The sequence below is a fragment of the Helicoverpa zea genome, chromosome 28 (genome assembly GCF_022581195.2).
Source record: "Helicoverpa zea isolate HzStark_Cry1AcR chromosome 28, ilHelZeax1.1, whole genome shotgun sequence".
Lineage (NCBI taxonomy): Eukaryota > Metazoa > Arthropoda > Insecta > Lepidoptera > Noctuidae > Helicoverpa > Helicoverpa zea.
In genome coordinates this window covers 5,765,290-5,786,449 of record NC_061479.1, presented here as the reverse complement: position 1 = coordinate 5,786,449, position 21,160 = coordinate 5,765,290, and the positions used below count along the sequence as shown (strand labels likewise).

General features: G+C 39.4%; 1 protein-coding gene and 1 long non-coding RNA gene across 3 annotated transcripts; one reads left to right on the top strand and one right to left on the bottom strand.

Moving 5' to 3' along the window:
- Window positions 1-20,810, bottom strand: LOC124643746 (SID1 transmembrane family member 1-like). 2 transcript variants are annotated; one of them, XM_047182808.1, is made up of 19 exons: window positions 20,559-20,810; window positions 18,641-18,710; window positions 18,017-18,113; window positions 17,373-17,495; window positions 13,845-14,215; window positions 13,396-13,479; window positions 12,739-12,911; window positions 12,056-12,207; window positions 11,028-11,177; window positions 9,485-9,596; window positions 8,949-9,060; window positions 8,173-8,355; window positions 7,239-7,359; window positions 6,441-6,563; window positions 4,996-5,112; window positions 3,298-3,430; window positions 1,791-1,916; window positions 996-1,074; window positions 1-389 (listed from the first exon to the last, which is right to left on the bottom strand). In XM_047182808.1, exons 1-19 carry the CDS (start codon window positions 20,663-20,665, stop codon window positions 213-215), a joined length of 2,610 nt encoding a protein of 869 aa, XP_047038764.1. In that variant the 5' UTR covers window positions 20,666-20,810; the 3' UTR covers window positions 1-212. The 2 variants fall into 2 exon arrangements, with proteins under 2 accessions (XP_047038764.1, XP_047038765.1); XM_047182809.1 differs by lacking the exon at window positions 11,028-11,177 and having other exon boundaries at window positions 7-389.
- LOC124643747 lies at window positions 18,259-19,053 on the top strand. The gene is made up of 2 exons (XR_006985981.1): window positions 18,259-18,528; window positions 18,750-19,053. It is a non-coding gene; the product is annotated as an uncharacterized LOC124643747 (long non-coding RNA).
- Window positions 20,811-21,160: the final 350 nt, after the last annotated feature.

The following is a 21,160-nucleotide window of genomic DNA, read 5'->3' as shown; positions in this document are numbered from 1 at the left end:
GCGTCATAGCCGTCACTCGGGATTGGTTCTTTGCTAATAAATCACTTCTGCGCAGATGTAGGTCAGAGCTTAAGATTCGTGCCGATAACTATACTTCAAAATTTTTATGCGGGCAAACAAACATACGCGGCCAAACTGCGAACCTTCTTTTTTATGAAATCGGTCAAAAACATTACTTTCAAATTTTTAATTTTTTTTAAAATACCATGTTTTTAAAATACCATGATATTATTTCTAGGCGTTCTAGAGAGGTTATCGTCAATAGTTAGATACATGTTAAATGAGAAAAACATGGCGGTTGAAGATAGAAAGTGCCAAATATCGTGAGAATCATATAGTTGGAGTAGCGAACATTGGCGGTTGCTTTGCCGGGACTGTGCTGGGGTTAGCTGTGAAACGAAATTAAATAAAAAATATGTCAAATTCATTCTACAAATAGTTAAGGTACAGTAAGAGGTATTCGTTACGGACAGTCAGAAGACAGAAAATCGAACACCCAGTCTTACGAATAGGTATATATAGTTACCGGCACGGATATTGAGCTCTCGGCGGAAGCGTGGGGATCGCTTTGCGCACTGTACACTTAAGGCAATAAACCAATAAATCGCTTCTGCGCTGGTGAAGGTCAGGGCTCAATATCCGTGCCGATAACTATATTGAGTTGTCCGGGTAACTGGGTTGAAGAGGTCAGATAGGTAGTCGCTCCTGGTAAAACACTGGTACTCAGCTGCATCCGGTTAGACTGGAAGCCGATCCGAAAATAGTTGGGAAAAGGCTAGGCCGATGGTGAGTACATCTTGGACACCAATAACTGATTAAAGGTGAAGGAAACGTCTAAGGAAACACGGGCCTTAAAAGTCAGGTAGTTTTTACAAAATAAATAAACTAAAAATAAATATTTTTTTACTGTCTATTATATTGTTTTTGAAAATGTTTAAAAAAAAACTTGAAGTAAAAATTAAGTAAATAAAGAATTAGATTGTAATAAAACTTACCGCCCAATTAGTGTTCTGGTCTAAATAGAAGTAGCTGGATCCAAACCATATGGAGTATGTCATCGCTATGAACACCCAGCTGTAAATTAAAAACAATATTAGTTATTGATATGAATGTAAATCTTAGTTAACCGATGACTGCCTTTAATTTTGACGAATTCATTTATTCACTTCAATGTTACTTCTCAATGTACATATTTCATATAATATTAAGGCTGTTGCCGTCAGAATCACTGTCATTCTTCACCGATCCCCTCGAAATACATATACAGAGTTGCTACCTAATTGCTTCCAGCTACCATTAGTTGCTACCCTGGTGGTTTTGAAGATAATCAGCATCTAAAATTATCACTTTTGCCAATTTGTTTTTCACCAAGAGTTGCTACCTAATTGCTACCTTCCAGCATTAACACGTTCGCGTGAGCAACGTCTTACAACGTGGTATTGATATAAGTATGAAAAGGCGCAACGTCGTACGATGGCCTCTAGATTGTCATATTTATTTTGACCGACCATGTCAGACCTATGTGGTGGCGACAACGTTTATAGACGTTGGACGTGAAATAACGTTGCGCCACATAAAACAGATTATAAGACTACGTATAACGGCGGGACGTCTTAAGACTTGGTTAAATTTGTATGGGAAAAAGATGCGCCACAGTACCAACATTTAAAAATGAGACTGCTCACGCGAACGTGTTAAACAACTCTCTATATGTATTACGAGGGGATTGGTGAGGAGTAACAGCGATTTTGACGAAAAATAAATACTATAAAATAACAAATAATTCTTACCTGTACCACCGTATAGACTCTCGATGTAATAACTTCATGACGATGTAGAATAGCGTGTAGAGAAACAGATTGCTCATCAGCACGAGTAGTAGATGCGACGCGAAGTCGCGGCTGTGTTGCGCAACTCTGCGGGGCAACATATGCAGCAACATTGAGGAAAAACGGCGGTAAAAATTACAATATCTCAATGTGGGAAAATAAACTTGAAGGCTGGCAATATTTGTGAAAAATGGATACAGGCAACACCAGTACATTTTCAAAATTAAAATTGGCAATACTGGTTGTCAGACTTTCTTTGTTATTATTCAATGACATTTGTTTGACCTACTACTTTAAATTAAAGTATTCTGAAAAAAAAGATGGTCACCCATCCACGCTCAGACCGCGCAAAGCATTGCTTAACTTTATGATAAAGCATCTCCCGAGCCTTTTCTCAACTATGTTGGGATCGGCTTCCAGTCTAACCGGATGCAGCTGAGTACCAGTGCTTTACAAGGAGAGACTGCCTATCTGACCCCCTCAACACAGTTACCCGGGCAACCCAATAACCCCTAGATAAGACTGGTTGTCAGACTTTCTAGCTTCTGACTACCCGTAACGACTGCCAAAGATGTTCAAATGACAGCCGGGACCCACCTTTTAACGTGCCTTCCGTAACATGAAAGATGGTCACCCATCCACGGACCGACCGTGACAAGCATGGCGTAATCTTATGATCGATCTATACATATAGCTGTTACTTAGCCAGCTCCCGTTTTTACAGCCATAAGGCGTCGTCCTAATTGGCAGCGATCGCACGATGGCGCGATGCGTTTTTCATCTCACGATCTCACTATCTCACTTGCGAGGTTCAAATAGGACACTCTGATGAAATCTGTATATTTGAACTCATCGAACGACGAGAACGCATCGTGTCATCGTACAATCGCTGTCAATTAGGACGACGCCTAATACACCTCTAACATGATTTCTAAGGCAGCCGCCTGTTTTTGCTGTGCCCTAACAGGTTCCATAATATGTACATAGCTTTAAGCCACTTTTTTTTTAACGACGTCAAAAATCATCAAATGACCCCTCCCGCTGTGGGTTAGCAGCGGTGAGGGAGTGTCAGACTCTTACTGACTAAAAACCGTCGTGTTCCGTCGTAGGCCGCGTATGTACCAGGGTCGCGGTAACTCACGCGAACAATCCCGCAGCCCTCGAACAATCCCGCAGCCCAGCTTTAAGCCCCTTGTGACATCATTTTAACGTTATGGTATGCAAAAAATATGAAGTTTGGTACACTCACCCGTAAGCGGCGATGGCCCAATTCGCCTGGTTCGCAATGATAGCGGCCGCATCGCGGCGTGATGGCCGCCAGGGATACCGGGGTCCCGGGATTATCAACAGTTAATACTGGGATCCCGGGATTGCCCCGGGATTAGCAACTGTTAATACCGGAATCCCGGGATAGTCCCGGGATTGTGTAGAAGTATTGCATAATACACAAACATGATTTGGAACTCACCCGTAAGCGGCGATAGCCCAATTCGCCAAGTTCGCAATGATGAGCAGCACACAGCGGCCGCAGTACGTCGGCGTGATGGCGGCTAAGGGTCGGGAGACCAGCTCGCGGGCTGCACGGCAGATTATACCGCCGTCTGGTGGAGAAAGAAGGTGAGAAAAACCATTTATTCATACAAAATAGAGGTACAACACATAATGAAAAAATACAGAAGAAAATATATCTAAAAAAAATAAAAACCGCAATCTTTAATATTTTTGCGACAAAGTCAGCCTTCAGCATAAATGCTGTGTTCGCGCTCGAAAGCCAGATACTACAGGCCTATGAGGCCAAAAATAAAGATAATTTATTAAATATAAATTTCAGGATACATTATTTTTGTACTGAAATGTTCTTCCAATAGGGTTGTTTCCTAGTATTCATTTAGTCAAAAATAAATAAATGCACCGAAAGTTCACAAAACTAAAAACACGATAAGCTATATTATATTATTTATAACTGACCATATATTTTTTAATTAATTTATGAAATTTTAATTTAGAGCCTATGACGTCACGCCATTAAAAACGACGAGTAGAGATCGATGACGTCATCCTTTCTATATTTGACAATGACAAGTATTTGACAGTGACAGATATATCGAAATAACCTCAGAATTAATGTTTTGTTTATTTGCTTCTGTGAAGTTCTGTGTGTTAATTGCATTTAAGTGATACAACTGCTAAAGAATTATGGAGAAAGGATTTATGAAAGCTGATAGTTCCAATCTGCCAAGAGTAGACTCTTTTATGGTCGCTCAATTCTTTGCCAATAACCAAGATTTTTATTCAGCGGAACGTGGATGAACAGTTTATTTGGAGCACTAATGGTCGTATTTCCACAGTCTCGCACAACACAAACCTTGTAGACATTAGTTTAATTTAAGTTTTTTGAAAAAGCATCAAATCTTTTCGAACGCGGACACAAACATAACCTCAATATAAATAAACACAAACTTTACGTTTCTTTGCACCGTTTCATTTGTCCGCGTACACAACTCAAAACATTTGAGGTATTTTATTTTAGTGCAAATGTATAAAAAAATCTATATGTATAAAATATTATAGTTTTTGTGGCTATTTTATAAAAATACATTATTAAAATTGAGAAATCCATTAGGTATGTTAGTTTTTTCTCGTTAGATGTGCTTTAAAATGTAAAGGAATGAACAGAGAACGTTGACGTCACAGTCACGTGATCTAGCGTTTTCTGAGCAATATTTTAAGAGAAATAGAAAAAAATGTAATACATAAAAAATAAAAAGATTTGAAACAAAAAATGAAAGAGAGGGTGATCTTAAAATTATTTAGAAGCTATCTAAATAGATTTCCGAAAATTGGAAACAACCCTATTGCACATAGGTACATACAGGTGTCCATATTACGTTTTTTTTACACTATTTCCATGAATTTGTTGCACTTTCGAGGTGAAGAAGAAATAATTAATATTAAGTAAGATAAATAGCATTTGAAACTGCAAACGCGATATTGATGAAGTTTCTGAACTACGATTTTAATGTTATGCATCTGCTTAAAAAAATAAGTTAATGAATGAATAAATTTGGACAATTATTTATTAATTATCAAACTTTTTTTTCTATACAGTATATGAATACTCGTACATACAATAATTGTTAATCAGATAAGTCATTCGTTCACTCACCAAGTCGGAACCGTCCAAGGTAGTATATCTGGAAGGTCATGATGAGGCAGGTGACGAGGTGCAGCACCGTGAACGCGATCCAGAAGTAGAAGTTCGCGTTTAATACTCCTACTAGACCTGGGATATAATAAAAATAATTGAGTTAGCTTAAAACTATACTATACTTATATAGTTCTCTTATGTACAGTCAACTTCAGGTCAGCGGTAACAGTGGTATAGGAAAATCGTACTTATTACTATTGAGTTAAGGTGGAGCTCTCTTATGTATTTCTCTTATTTACTCCACTTGTGTACTCCACCTATTTTCTCTCTTATGTACTCCCCTTATGTACTTCTCTTATGTACTTCTCTTATGTACTTCTCTTATGTACTCCACTTATGTACTTCTCCTATGTACTCCCCTTATGTATTATATTATGTACTCCACTTATGTACTCTCTTATGTACTCTATTATGTACTCCTCTTATGTACTTCTCTTATGTACTCCTCTTATGTACTCCTCGTATGTACTTCTCCTATGTACTCGCCTTATGTATTATATTATGTACTCCACTTATGTACTCTCTTATGTACTCTATTATGTACTCTATTATGTACTCTCTTATGTACATCTCTTATGTACTCCTCTTATGTACTCCTGGTCTATGGGGTGACTGTATATACACTGATATGATGGTAGGTAGTATGTCACCGGAAAATAAAACTCGAAAGTTGATCTATTTTCTTGGTAGTTGATCAACTCTTGGAACATAATAAACGGCATTTGAAATGGACTAATTAAATGGATTAATTAACGGCACGCTGTAAATTAATCAACTTACTAAAATACATACGTTACTTAAATAGTCCATTTCAAATGCCGTTTATTATGTTCCGAGAGTTGATCAACTACCAAGAAAATTGATCAACTGGCGAGTTTTGTTATTTTCCGGTGACATATACACTGATATGATGATAGTATATACACTGATATGATGATATGATTACACGAACTGGCCCGGGTAACTGGGTTAACGAGGTCAGATAGGGCAGTCGCTCCTTGTGGCACACTGGTACTCAGCTACATCCGGTTAGACTGGAAGCCGACCCCAACATAGTTGGGAAAAAGGTTCGGAGAATGATGATTACATACTGTTACTGTTACAGCCTTTTTATCGTCCCACTGCTGGGCTGCGGCCTCCTCTCACACGGAGAAGGATTGAGCATTAATCACCACGCTTGCTCAATGCGGGTTGCTGATTTCAGACTTTATAGTCCAGGTTTCCTCAAGATGTTTTCCTTCACCTTTTTATCAGCCAGTGGTGTCTAAGACTACTTAGAAAGTACGTACAAACTTAGAAAAGTTGTATTGGTACTTGCCTGACCTGGAATCGAACCCACACTCTCATACTCGAGAGGTTGGTTCTTTGCCCACTAGGCCAACACGACTTTTTGGACAACTTACCAATAAATATAATAAGCGCGAGTACGCCGAAGGTGGCGTGGGCTCGGGCGTTGATGTCGGGGTGACGTGACTGGTAAATCTTAACCATGCACAGTACGGATGTCACGTACATGAACGATGTGTCTGTAAGAGAAGACAATTTTTATTATGACTTTTGAAAAGTACAAAATACAGCTTTTTTTTTAGTTTTTAGAAGTAACAGCAAAGGACTTACACCTTTGTTTGTAACTTATTTTATTCTGACTAAAAAGCTAATATTAACAATATTCGAGATCTAAAAATTCCTGTTACAGCCTTTTTTTTTGTTTTTTACCGTCCCGCTGCTGGGCACAGGCCTCCTCTCACACGGAAAATTATAGCTTGGTAAACTCGTTAGGGATACTCCCATGGTCTACATACGTGTGTGGTGATATGTGAATGGATAGATAGAGAAATGAATAGGTAAGTAAGAGGAAAGTTTGAAAGTGGCACTGATAACTGAAAATGTTTGTGAAAACTGACTGTCATAGTATGGCATGGGCATGTGATGCAGAGGAATGAGGACCATATTGTGTGGAAGGTGATGAGTATGAACGTGAACAGATATAGTGGAAGAGAAAGACCAAAGAAACGATGGATGATTTGTGTGAAAGTCAACATGGCTAAAAATAATTTTACTTGCGAGATGACGGCAGATAGAAGAGTATGGAAGGTGAAAACATGCTGCGCCGACCACAAATAAAATTTTGATAAGGGCAGGAGAATGATGATAATTAGACATAGAACTAAAATTACATGAGTATATAATATAATACTTACCGAACTGGAAGTTCATGCTGTTGGGACACACGTGGTATGCTGCTGACAGCAGACCCTCGCTGACGAGAGCGATGCCCATCGCGTACAGCAGACCGAAGTGCTGCGGGATGCCTAGCTCTTTCTGCGCAACAGAATAACCATATTGAATAAAAAAAAACCTTAAATTTCATGTTTTAGATAACCTAGTCATAACGTTTAGTATAAATGCCTTCTGATATATTTGAAATTATTTGTCAATAACGATAGGTACAGTATATTCGATAAAATATCCTGTCAAAGGCGCATTAAATTGCTTTCGGACCTTATTCCATACTAAATATCAATTCCATTTTATCCATACTACCAAATCTATTTTATATTATACTAGCTGTTTTCCCGCGGTTTCACCCGCGTCCCGTGGGAGCTACTGCCCGCACTGGCATAGAATATAGCCTATGTTACTCACAGATAATATAGCTTTCTAATGGTGAAAGAATATTTAAAATCGGTCCAGTAGTTTTTGAGTTTATCCAGTACAACCCAACAAGCAAAGCTTTCCTCTTTATAATATTAGTATAGATTATTCAAAATTAAATGAAAATTCAAGCTGTTGGATACTATCAGTACTCGGTTAAACAAATCATCATCATCCTCCGAGCCTTTTTCCCAACTATATTGGGGTCGGCTTCCAATCTAACCGGATTCAGCTGAGTACCAGTGCTTTACAGGAAGCGACTGCCTATCTGACCTCCTCAACCCAGTTACCCGGGCAACCCGATACCCCTTGATACTCGGTTAAACAAATAACTTCCGTATATGTCAAAATATGTCAATATATGTAAAATACAATAAACGAATTCTTTGGGACAACGTGGGACCATGGAACAACTGATAATGAAAAACACATGACGTTTCTTTCATTTTCCAGTATATAAACTCCATCATTTTAACTCACCTGCGCCGGCGTCTTATTCTGATGAGTATTATGGCGCCTCCAGACTTGCATCAAAAACAGTAAGCCTAGTAACACATAGCCGAGGTTCGAGTACACATGGTTGAAGTCTGATAGCACCAGCAGTGGATGGGCGCATAGGAAGTTGAAATAGCACAGGTCTTGATTCCCTGATTGGTTCAGAAGCTGTGAGAAGAAATAAAATTCAAGGTCATTTTGAAAGGTCAAGGTTATTTTTGAAAGTCAAGGTTATTTTTGAAGGTCAAGCTCACTTTAAAAACCTAAGCCACTTATGTTTATTAAATAGGTTAGGGATGCTATTTTGAGGCGGAGACTTATTTCCTAAGTCAAGTAGACCTTTGTAAGGTTATTCTGCTAAAAAAAAACAGCTCATTCTCTAAAATGCACATATTACTTGTTAGGTTGGTCGTATTTTTGGAAGTTATATTCCATTTGATTGGGCACTTTTTCTTCTTTTCTAAACAATTTTGATATAATTTTAAATAAAAATAAAATGCAGTAAAAAATTAATGTAAATACAATTATAATTATAACGTCATGATGTTGTTAATCAATTGAACCAATATTTTCAGCAGTAGTTCATTTGTTTAATATGTACTTGTGTAAAAGGTTCTATCAAGATTATTGATTATTACTTTTGATTATTTAATTTTAGTTAAATGCCTACCCAAATGGAGTATATGGTTCACATACATGGTATAAATTTTTAAGGTCAAGGTCAAAACCGAAATGACATTAATGTAGTATATTTTACTTACCCTTTGGTACGTAACGACAAGTTGTATAACAGGTAGCGTATAGAACACGGCCACCGTGAGTACGTTCCACAAGTACATCTTAGATCTAGCTGACAAGACGCGTGGACGACATCTGAAAAAAAAAGTGATATAAATAGATGTTTTCTGTGAATTCACTCGCATTTTAAAGGTTCGCGTGTCTACAAAGGTCTTCCAATTTAAATGTTTTCTAGAAAAACTTTAGTTAAAAAATATGACATTTAAATTAACTTTGATTTGAAATAAATTTTGGAGAAAAACAAAGACATCAAAAGTTACTTTGAGGAATATTATAAGCGCGAATAAGATCACGCTTCTTATATGTGATTTTAACTTAGGTAAAACATTTATAGTTTTAATTTCCCGCTACTATTAACATTCACCTTAAGCAACAAATAAATCTATCCCTTAAGGTCATTCCTATAAACTGTGACCAGGTTCTAGCCATACCGAAGTTTCTCAACTTGACCTCTTAAGCTCAAATATAAAATCAGACAGTGTCAGACTATGAAACTCACCTAGCCAAGTTGGCGACACACAGCTTCCCGCCAAGCCTGTAGATATCCTTGTCTGTGTTCACGTCGTCTAACGTAGAGAAATCAGACTCAGTGTCGGAAGATGAACTGCCGTCTAACAGAAAAATATTACATAAATAAAAATTAGAAGAAACATAGAAAGACAAAAGAATTATATTATTTTAATAGCAATGTGTTCCGGGATATATTAACTTACTAGCTTTCCGCCCGCGGTTTCACCCGCGTCCCGAGGTAACTGCTTCCCGTAGGCGGATGGTGACAAAAACTATCCTATGTCCTTCTCCTGGCTCTAAACTACTTCCCTGCCGTGCCTGCGGTTCAGCCGTTCTTGAGTTATAAGTGGTGTAACTAACACGACTTTCTTTTATATATATAGATTTCTAGTTTCGGTTTAGTGGTTGTAACGTTGAAAATAAATAAATAAACTATTCTGTCTGTGTGCTGCGTCAAGTGGACGAATTCGGAGAAACAAAGTTAGTTGTTGAGAAAAAAAACTGCTTGAAATGACATGGCAGTTATTTTAAACATACTATCTAAGACCAAATCCAATGTACCTTAACTAGGAGTAGTTAAATAAGTTAAATACTTTTACAAACACGATTGCAAATAAATAATTTAAGGCCTTCTGTAAGGGGGGGATATAGTCTTACCTGTCCTTCCACTATAATACACATCGCCGTCTCCGACCAGACATCGTCGTGACGTGCTCTCGCCGCTCGTGTCTACAACGTTGACGTGACGTCGCCGCGCTGTCGGCACGTTTGTCACGTCGTGTGGCGTCAGAGGGGGGGTTAGACCTATTGAAGGGGGGGTATATTGTCTTACCTGTCCTCCCACTATTATACACATCGCCGTCTCCGACCAGACATCGTCGTGACGTGCACTCGCCGCTCGTGTCCACAACGTTGACGTGACGTCGCCGCGCTGTCGGCACGTTTGTCACGTCGTGTAGCGTCATAGGGGGGGTTAGACCTATTGAAGGGGGGGTATATTGTCTTACCTGTCCTTCCACTATAATACACATCGCCGTCTCCGACCAGACATCGTCGTGACGTGCTCTCGCCGCTCGTGTCCACAACGTTGACGTGACGTCGCCGCGCTGTCGGCACGTTTGTCACGTCGTGTAGCGTCATAGGGGGGGTTAGACCTATTGAAGGGGGGGTATATTGTCTTACCTGTCCTTCCACTATAATACACATCGCCGTCTCCGACTAGACATTGTCGTGACGTGCTCTCGCCGCTCGTGTCCACAACGTTGACGTGACGTCGCCGCGCTGTCGGCACGTTTGTCACGTCGTGTGGCGTCAGAGGGGGGGTTAGACCTATTGAAGGGGGGGTATATTGTCTTACCTGTCCTCCCACTATTATACACATCCCCGTCTCCGACTAGACATTGTCGTGACGTGCTCTCGCCGCTCGTGTCCACAACGTTGACGTGACGTCGCCGCGCTGTCGGCACGTTTGTCACGTCGTGTGGCGTCAGAGGGGGGGTTAGACCTATTGACGGGGGGGTATATTGTCTTACCTGTCCTCCCACTATTATACACATCCCCGTCTCCGACTAGACATTGTCGTGACGTGCTCTCGCCGCTCGTGTCCACAACGTTGACGTGACGTCGCCGCGCTGTCGGCACGTTTGTCACGTCGTGTGGCGTCAGAGGGGGGGTTAGACCTTCTGTGGACGGCAGAAAATATTGGAGTTTTTTTAAGGTCTCAGATACAAGGCTGCCTAGCTTTTTTTCCAATTATGTTGGGGTCGGCTTCCAGTCTAAAAGGATGCACCTGAGTATTACTATGCCTGATAGAGCAATTGAATATCTGAATTTTTGAAACCTAGTTAACTGAGCAACCCGATAACCATTTTGGTAAAAATGGTTGTCAGACAGACAGAGACAGACGGGACGGAGTATCCCGCGATAAATAGTCATTTGAAAATCTTGGGCACTCATTACTGGTAGTCACGGGTAAATCTGTTACAGGTGGTTTGAGGTCAGATAGGCAGTCACTCCTTGTGGCACACTCCTCAGCTGCACCATGTAAGACCGGAAGCCGACCCCGACATACTCGAAAAAATCTATTCAGATGACCATAGGAGTATTTTTTTTTTGTGTGTGACATTTTCAAGCTACAATAACAAGCTACCCACCTTCCTCATGCATAGTTTGATGATGGGCTTGCACTCGTCTCCTGCATATGACGGCCACTACGAAAGCGATCTAGAACGAATTGAAGAACGCGAGTGCCGCGCCCGCCACTCTTGCTCACCTACCATTACTGTGCGCATTTATCGGCCAGTACTTTTTTGTGAATATTACAGTCTTTACATCGAAATAGAGTTTAGAGCTTGACACCCCAACAGTACCAATTCAAATATTTCACTATATTTTTACGGAAAAAAACATCATCTTATTAATGAACTTGACTAGTTGTCCACATTTTGTTAAAATACACTGCGCTTTCTTCTTTTTTACCTTTTCAGTCTTTTTTTTTAATATTTTTTATTTTTTGTCACTATTTATTATATTTTCAAACCTACAATATCTTACTACCCACCTTCCTCATGCATCGTTTGATGATGCGCCTGCACTCGTCTCCTGCATATGACGGCGATCACAAACGCGATGTAGAATGAACTGAAAAACGCAAGCGCCGCGCCCGCCGCGATCGCGTAGTCTTGGTAGGATATTGTTTGTATTATCCTGAAACTGTTGTTAAGTTTGCTGTAATATGTTGGTGTGTGTAAAATGAAGTTTTTGGAATCGTAATGTCAATGACTAGCTTCCGCGTATGGTTTCACCCGTGTACCATGGGAACTTCTCTGCGCACCCAGATAAGTGTGTGTGCTATCTAACATTGAAAGAATACTTGGAATGAATACAGAAGTTTATGAAATTAGCGCATTCAAACAATCTAACTTCTCAGCAATATATTATTAGAATGAAAAGTGAAAATGGGTTTCTGGTCCAACTTTCATAATGGCTAAGAACAGGATTTTAATTTTTATATAAAATACCAACAATTTTATTAGTTTACAAAGTTTTTGATAACCTATTTTTTACTCAACTGCAACAAAAGCATATAAAGGATTATAATTGCAAGTATTTTTACTATTGAAATCACACTGTTTTCATAAATAACAAATTATTCTGACAGAAAAGTACAACGTCGTAAGAGTATTTCTAACTGCCAAGAAAAACAACGATGATATGATATAATGATCTATATAAAAAACTCACCTAAAATTCTTCACCCGTCCATCATTCGTAACAAGGCGAACTTGCTCCGTTTCGGTCCATCCGATATACTGAGCCAGCTGCGGCAAAGTGGCATTACTGGCCTTGTCCAAACAATCCTCGTCCGTAGTCTTCACTATGAACACTATGTAGAAACCTATGGGGAATGTGTCTTGCTGGAATTGGAGAAAAAACAGAATTAACAATTATTATTGTTGTAAATTGAGGTTTTAGTTTGTTTGTTTATTTACACTTTGTTTCACTGTGAAGTAGCTTAACTGTTATCTATACTAATATGGTAAAAAAGAAAAAAACGTTTTTGGAAGCTTTAACTACTGAGCCGATTTGAGAAATTATTTCATTTTTGGGAAGCTTCATTTTGTCCTGGTACGAGCAGTTGTTTTCACGGGAAGGAATGCGTGCGAGTTAAACTGCTAGAAAACAGCCAGTATGAAATAAAGCTATCTCTCGCGGCTTCTAACGTGTCCCAGGAGAGCTCCCTCCCGTATTCGTATAAAATATAGCCTGTATAGTTTAGCTTCCAAACAGTGAAAAAAATTTCAAATCTGTTGTCTGTTCGAATAGTCTAATAGTTCGAATAGGTACAATTAAAAATATCTTCTAAATATTATTAGCATAGAAGTACAGAAAAATACTTACAGTGAGTGTGATGCCGCCTCTTCTAGTCATTGTAAGGTAGTATCCATCATATAATATATCTCTTTCGTTGTCAAAAACTGGGCACTGCAAACAAATAATAATATGTAGTTAGACCATTAGTAGTACAAAAATAGTTCCTAAACACTGTAAATAAAAATGAAATAATAGGTAAAAAACATTTAAACTTAAATAAAACATATGAAAGAAATTCTGTCTAGATGAATGTTATGCTTTCGCGATTAAATAGGACAGCCAATTTCGACAAAAAATATGTAATTTCTTTTCGAAATCGCGAAAGAAAGCTAGGTGTTACACTCAATTGATTTGAAAATAAACAAATTAATTAGAGTACCATCAAAACTGCAATGCAATTTGAAATTTAAAAAATTCAAGGTCAAGGTCATCTCAAGGTCAAAATTGCAAAAAATATAAAAAAGAAAAAAACTTACCGAAAAATTCTGTATAGAAACCACAGCACAAATATCATCATCAGACTCAATCATGACTATCACACTTTTGGGTCTAGACAGCCAACTTCTAGTTTCCAAATTAGTTCTTAGTAGAAAATGCGAATATTCTCCCGTACTTTCATGGTCACACATATACTTCCTTTTTGCATGTTGGTAAGACAAGTCAAGGTCATTTGATTGGTCAAAAGGAAAGAAGTAATACATAGGTTGACTGGGCGTGGTAGTTAAATTCGTGGTAGAATTTAGTCGGACGAAGAAATCTGTGACCGTTTCTACCAAAATGGTGACGTCTATCGAGTCTGGGGATGATGATGTTAAGTGGATAATCGGCGTGTTTTGCGTAGAAACGTCTGAAAGAGATTTTTAGGTTAATTTTGAGATTTTTTGGGCTAAATTGTGAAGGGGTTTGGAAAAAAACCTTGTCCGATCTGTCAGTCAAGTCTTTATTATATATTTTTTTCAATTAATTGAATCTTTATTTATTATTATTTAATGACATAAATATATTATAATATATATTTAACAAATAAAATTAACATATAAATTTATCTTTATCTTTATGACCATTTGTGTAGGTCCATGTTTGAAACTAAGGTATTTTTTAATAATGTCTCATCGGACTAGTTTTTTATCAAATATGAAAGTCTTAGGGCCGGGGGGCTTATTATAAGCTCACAATTAGTAGGAACACTTGATATATATTATGCTGTATTAATATCACTAAAACATAGCTTTTAATTTAAATTGTAAAAAATATCGTCTCTTTCTTGCATAAAAAACATACTTATAGATTAGCTACTGTCTAAAAACGAATCATTTTGACTGATTACTTTTGAGCCTAAATAATAATCGGCCAATCAGTTAGTTGTCCTTATGATAAGCCCCTTGGTCTGACTACTACAGTGCAAAAAACGTTTTATGACAAAAACTATAAGTTCTCAATTTTTTGGCAATGTTGTGTAAATTACACTGTAAAGGTCATGGCACATTATAGCGGCACCGCAACAGCACGGCTGCAGCACGACGTCGCCTCGAATTAAGACTACGGCTAGCTGCCAGCGCGCTAACTACGCGTTGCCCGCAAGGTGCCAGCTCGCCGTCCGCGCGCCGGCCGCGAGGTGTAAGCTTGCTGTCACCGCAAACTCAATATTATTTTAAGACAGTTATGATTGAACACGACGCAATGACGTTGTTTCGCTGCCGGCTCGGAGTCGGCGCGTAATTAGCACGCCTATGGCGCGCTGTACGCATGAGGTCCGCTCGCTTGCAGCACGCGGGCGGCGAGTCGAGTTGTGTGGTAGCGGCAAGCGCGCTGTACGCATGAGGTCCGCTCGCTTGCAGCACGCGGGCGGCGAGTCGAGTTGTGTGGTAGCGGCAAGCGCGCTGTACGCATGAGGTCCGCTCGCTTGCAGCACGCGGGCGGCGAGTCGAGTTGTGTGGTAGCGGCAAGCGCGCTGTATGCATGAGGTCCGCTCGCTTGCAGCACGCGGGCGGCGAGTCGAGTTGTGTGGTAGCGGCAAGCGCGCTGTACGCATGAGGTCCGCTCGCTTGCAGCACGCGGGCGGCGAGTCGAGTTGTGTGGTAGCGGCAAGCGCGCTGTACGCATGAGGTCCGCTCGCTTGCAGCACGCGGGCGGCGAGTCGAGTTGTGTGGTAGCGGCAAGCGCGCTGTACGCATGAGGTCCGCTCGCTTGCAGCACGCGGGCGGCGAGTCGAGTTGTGTGGTAGCGGCAAGCGCGCTGTATGCATGAGGTCCGCTCGCTTGCAGCACGCGGGCGGCGAGTCGAGTTGTGTGGTAGCGGCAAGCGCGCTGTACGCATGAGGTCCGCTCGCTTGCAGCACGCGGGCGGCGAGTCGAGTTGTGTGGTAGCGGCAAGCGCGCTGTACGCATGAGGTCCGCTCGCTTGCAGCACGCGGGCGGCGAGTCGAGTTGTGTGGTAGCGGCAAGCGCGCTGTACGCATGAGGTCCGCTCGCTTGCAGCACGCGGGCGGCGAGTCGAGTTGTGTGGTAGCGGCAAGCGCGCTGTACGCATGAGGTCCGCTCGCTTGCAGCACGCGGGCGGCGAGTCGAGTTGTGTGGTAGCGGCAAGCGCGCTGTACGCATGAGGTCCGCTCGCTTGCAGCACGCGGGCGGCGAGTCGAGTTGTGTGGTAGCGGCAAGCGCGCTGTATGCATGAGGTCCGCTCGCTTGCAGCACGCGGGCGGCGAGTCGAGTTGTGTGGTAGCGGCAAGCGCGCTGTACGCATGAGGTCCGCTCGCTTGCAGCACGCGGGCGGCGAGTCGAGTTGTGTGGTAGCGGCAAGCGCGCTGTACGCATGAGGTCCGCTCGCTTGCAGCACGCGGGCGGCGAGTCGAGTTGTGTGGTAGCGGCAAGCGCGCTGTACGCATGAGGTCCGCTCGCTTGCAGCACGCGGGCGGCGAGTCGAGTTGTGTGGTAGCGGCAAGCGCGCTGTACGCATGAGGTCCGCTCGCTTGCAGCACGCGGGCGGCGAGTCGAGTTGTGTGGTAGCGGCAAGCGCGCTGTACGCATGAGGTCCGCTCGCTTGCAGCACGCGGGCGGCGAGTCGAGTTGTGTGGTAGCGGCAAGCGCGCTGTACGCATGAGGTCCGCTCGCTTGCAGCACGCGGGCGGCGAGTCGAGTTGTGTGGTAGCGGCAAGCGCGCTGACTGCTCGCCGTTGGCTTTTTCATATTGACATTACGAAATAATAATAATAATATATTATAATATACAAGATTTAATGCTCTAAATTGAATGACAACTTAAATGCTGGTGTGGAGCCGTGCTGTTGCGGTGCCGCTATACTGTGCCATGACCACTGCCGATTAAAGTCATTAAAATATAACTATTATATTAGGTTCTTAAGAAAATAAAGCTGTTGTGTATTTCAAGGGAAAAATATCAACTACAAAACACCCGGTTTCATGCTTACATCTAAATCCCAATTTAGCATATAAATAATATTAAAATATATATTTTATACATTTATTTATATAAAAAAATGGTTTATAACAATAAATATTTACGTATGAGAGGACCACAGTAGACTTTAATCCTTTTCCCACTGACTAAGACAGCGTGAACAGAAAGAGAACTTAAATTAAAAGGGAGTCAACAAAGTCGGAGGACTCGAAAAAGTCGTAAAAGACAAAAAAGTCGAAAATATTTTTTCAAGGTCTAAATATCTATAGGTACGTAAAGCTCTAATTAAATAAGCTAAGATTTACGATGTCTTTTGGGGTGCCAGATAATTAAAATCCATTAAAATGAAGGAGTTTCAAACCTTCATATTTATTATCATAACAACTCAAAATCAGCTGCAAAACAGCACTTTTTGAACGTCAAAAAAAAATTACCACTTTATTTTAATAAATTGACTTATCTGGCGACCCCAAAAACAGACCCTTTTGCTTAAAACATAAACGCACATTCATCAACCAACCAATTTTATTTTTACAAAAACCAAAAAGAAACTTAACCTACATTTAAAAAACAGGTAACTATCTTACCGCAAGTCTCTTCGTCTTCCGTAAACATATTGTTGTGAGGACATAGAGTCCTGGATATGTTGGTGAACTGTTCCAACTTGATCGGAGTCTGGACTATCATGGGTAACTGCCAGGAGAATACCCCTGGAGTTTTATGGAAAAATGGGGGTTAAATATCAATATCTATAATTCTATACTAATACATATAACAAAAACGGAAAACTTTTTTGTTTGTACCCAAAAAGGCTGCAAAGCTACTGAATCCATTTGAAAATTCTTTCACTGTTGGAAAGCTACACTCTTTACCCGAGTAACATAGGCAGGCTATATTGAATCTCGGTCGGGCGGTAGTTTTCACGAAACGTGGATAAAAGGCTAGTTTGATATAAAACTTTGGACTGTCTTAGAATGAGCATAAAAAACAATTGCTAGTAGGAAACCAGTAAAATGTTAAGATTTCATGAGGAAAATCCTAACTTTCTCGCGCTTTCACGCCAAAACTGTAACTGATTTAAATTAATTTTGGTACACAGATAAGCTTTTTACAAAGATATGGAGAGGAGTTCTTCTAAGTCGTGGGTGAAAACTACCCCTCTCCAAAAACGAACTTAAAGTATATACCAAAGAAAATTTTCTTTGCTGTATTCATATACTACAAAAATTACCTTTCTGCTGTCTAGCAGTAATGAACAAGGGGTAAGTCTTATTAGCGAAGTCGCTGGCCACGGTCACCCTGGCCGGAGTGTCATACGTTTCCAGCTCCTGCAAGTAAATGTGTTATTGAGTACAGCATCATCTGTTGGCGAGAAGTTAGTACTAGTTTTGTTTGAAGTTTGTATAGAACTTTATTACGCACATCGTTGTGAACTCATTCTTTTATGTTTTTTTAATGAGTTTCAAAGTCAAAGTCAAACGTTTATTCGCGTTTGTGACGCATAAAAACACAAAACAGAACAAGCTTTACATAGAGAACATGTTTCTTTTTTCATGAGTTTCTGTTACGAATTGTTTGTTCTATTGAGAACAGTGTATTTGTGAAAAACAATCTCAAGAGTTCTATTTTTGTGACGTATCTAACTTTTTATAACTGGTATTTCAGAAGAGAAACCATTTGAAGAAAATTGCGGGCTGTGGAGGAATGCATGCTGTCTAAAACCAAGATGGTTGATGCTCTTTGGTGAAGATTATGTTCAATAGTGGATGGCAATAAGTAGGCATGATGATTACTACAATTATTTCAGCCATTTAAATATTAGATAGCTAATTATCTTCAAAATAAATATACTTACTCCAGCAAATTCCAGGATATACTCCGTACTTTTGTTGACAGACACTGTATACGGTACATTGTATTTATATCTGTAATAACAAAATAATAACATACTTGAAATGATATAGATAGAGGAAGAGGACGACCAAAGATACTATGGATGGATTGTGGGAAAGTCAATATGGTAAGAAAGAATGTTACTTGTGAGATGACAGCAGATAGAAGAGTACGGAAGGAGAATACATGCTGCGCCGACCACAATTAAAATTGGGATAAGGGCAGGAGGATGATGATGATGACTTTAACTGATGAAAACACATTCACAGTTTTGGCATTATCTCCATACAAGTAATATCTAATTCTTATCTCTAGTTAGAAAGACAGCATAGAAATAGAACATTGAAAATGGCAATTATAGTAATTTTAATTAATGCTGTGGTGTTTGTTACTCCACATCTTCGTCCCGGGTGGGCGTTTTAGGGACTGTCTCATGAAAATATTGACATTAAAAAGATGCTGTTTTGCAGCTAAGTTTGAATAAACGATTTTGAGCTTGAGCTTAAGACTTGTTCTTATATTATACTAGTTTCCGCCCGCGGCTTCGCCCGAGTAGAGTTCGGTTATATCGCGTTTCCAAGAGAATTCTTCAAAAGTCCAGGATAAAAACTATCCTATGTTTTTTCTCAAGGTCAACTCTATCTCTGTACCAAATTTTATTAAAATCAGTTCAGTGGTTTAGACGTAAAAGCGTAACAGACAGACAGAGTTATTTTCGCATTTATAATATTAGTAGGGAAGTATTGTTATTGTAGTAAATCCCCAACCACAAACACATTAAGAATGACTCATCAATTTATCCTTTACTTTGTCATAAGTAACAATATTGTATTATTGTATTATCAAACAATAATGAGTCCAATGGCTAGGCTTACTGATAAAAATACAATCTTTATGTATTTGTTGGAAAAATATAGCAAATTAATATTGTCAATATGCTGATAAGGGACGTAGCTTCCGTCAATACTTATTGTCATTTGTTTTTTTTTATTATATTTAAAATTAATGTTTTTTAAATTAAATAAATGCTTATGCCAGCGATTTCTTCTGAGTTCCTTGGAACTACTTTGCGCACCTAGATAAAAAGTAGCCTTAAGTTGTAAAGCCTTTTTTCGAAGTACACTAGCAATTTAAAAAACATTATAGACACTAGACAGGTCTGTAATTTTATTGCAAACTAGCTATTTTCCTGCAATTTGGCCCGTATCTGTGGGAACTACTGCCCATACTGGGATCAAGCCTATGTTACTCAGGAATTGAGTAGATTCCTACCAGTAAGAGTTTTAGGAATTGTTTCAGTAGTTTTGGGTTCTTTAGATAAGATTTATGTAGCTATATTCTGTCTAAGAAATGTTATTTTTTTATAATGTTTTTTTTCACTATAAGATGTATGTCTTCAATATTTCACTAATTTTCAGTTTATTAAAGACCTAAATAATTTAGAACTTACCAATATGGCATTGTTAAAATTGTAAAAATGCTAAGATGCATTCTCAGTACAAAACAATACCATTCTAACTGACTAAGCTATTTGTTTACGTGTTATTAATAGACAGTAAGTAAAGTAACTGCTTGCTTAGCAAGTAAGTAACAACTTCATACTATTTTTAGAAAAAACTTATAAGCAAAAAGTAAGTTCTACTTATAAATTAGTGCTCAGAATTAGCTGTAACTATGATGACTGTTAATTTTATTGGCGTTACTAAAAGCTTTTATTTATTAACACATTTACAACTATCTACATTTAAATTAAAAATTATTCCAGTAAGAAACCAAAAACTAAAAAGCATTAAAAAATTCGTCCCCGTCGCTGTCGATTGGGAGCGTGCCCAAGAGGCTGGCAGCATTAACTTGTAAAATTAAAAGTAAAAAGAACTCACGTGTTGTTGTAATGAAATATAATTTCTCCTTTGTTTATATTTTCTTGCAAACACAAGTACGGTAGGCCAATTAAAAACACAATTCCCAACCATCCTAGACACGCCATCTTCTACGAACCGGCGTCAAAATGCTAACTGATTGAAATGAGTCATTTGCTTTGTATTTTAATGTAACTTTACAATTTATCTTGATTGTAATTTGCAATTTATCAGGAAAAACGAAATGGAAACCCAAACACCGAGGATTTTTCAATCAAAACTGATCTGTCAATAATATGTCATGTAGTGATGGGCTTTTAAAATCGACTACTTTTTTAATACCTATGTGTATATATTTTAGTTTAGTTTGTAACACTAAAAGATGTGGAGGAGGGTGGATTTTATGGATTACCTTTATGTATTTTCATGAAATAAAGGGTCATCGTAATTGTGTGATGATTGGTTAGCGGTGAATCCGTTTGTTATATTCAGCTACAAAACAGCGTTTCGTTGTTTCAGCCGAAAGACTACGTACGAATACAGTTATATAAAAATCCTGATCAAGCTAAATATGTAGTATTCTGCAAAAAACTAAAAAGTTAAGCGCGTTGAAATAACTACGT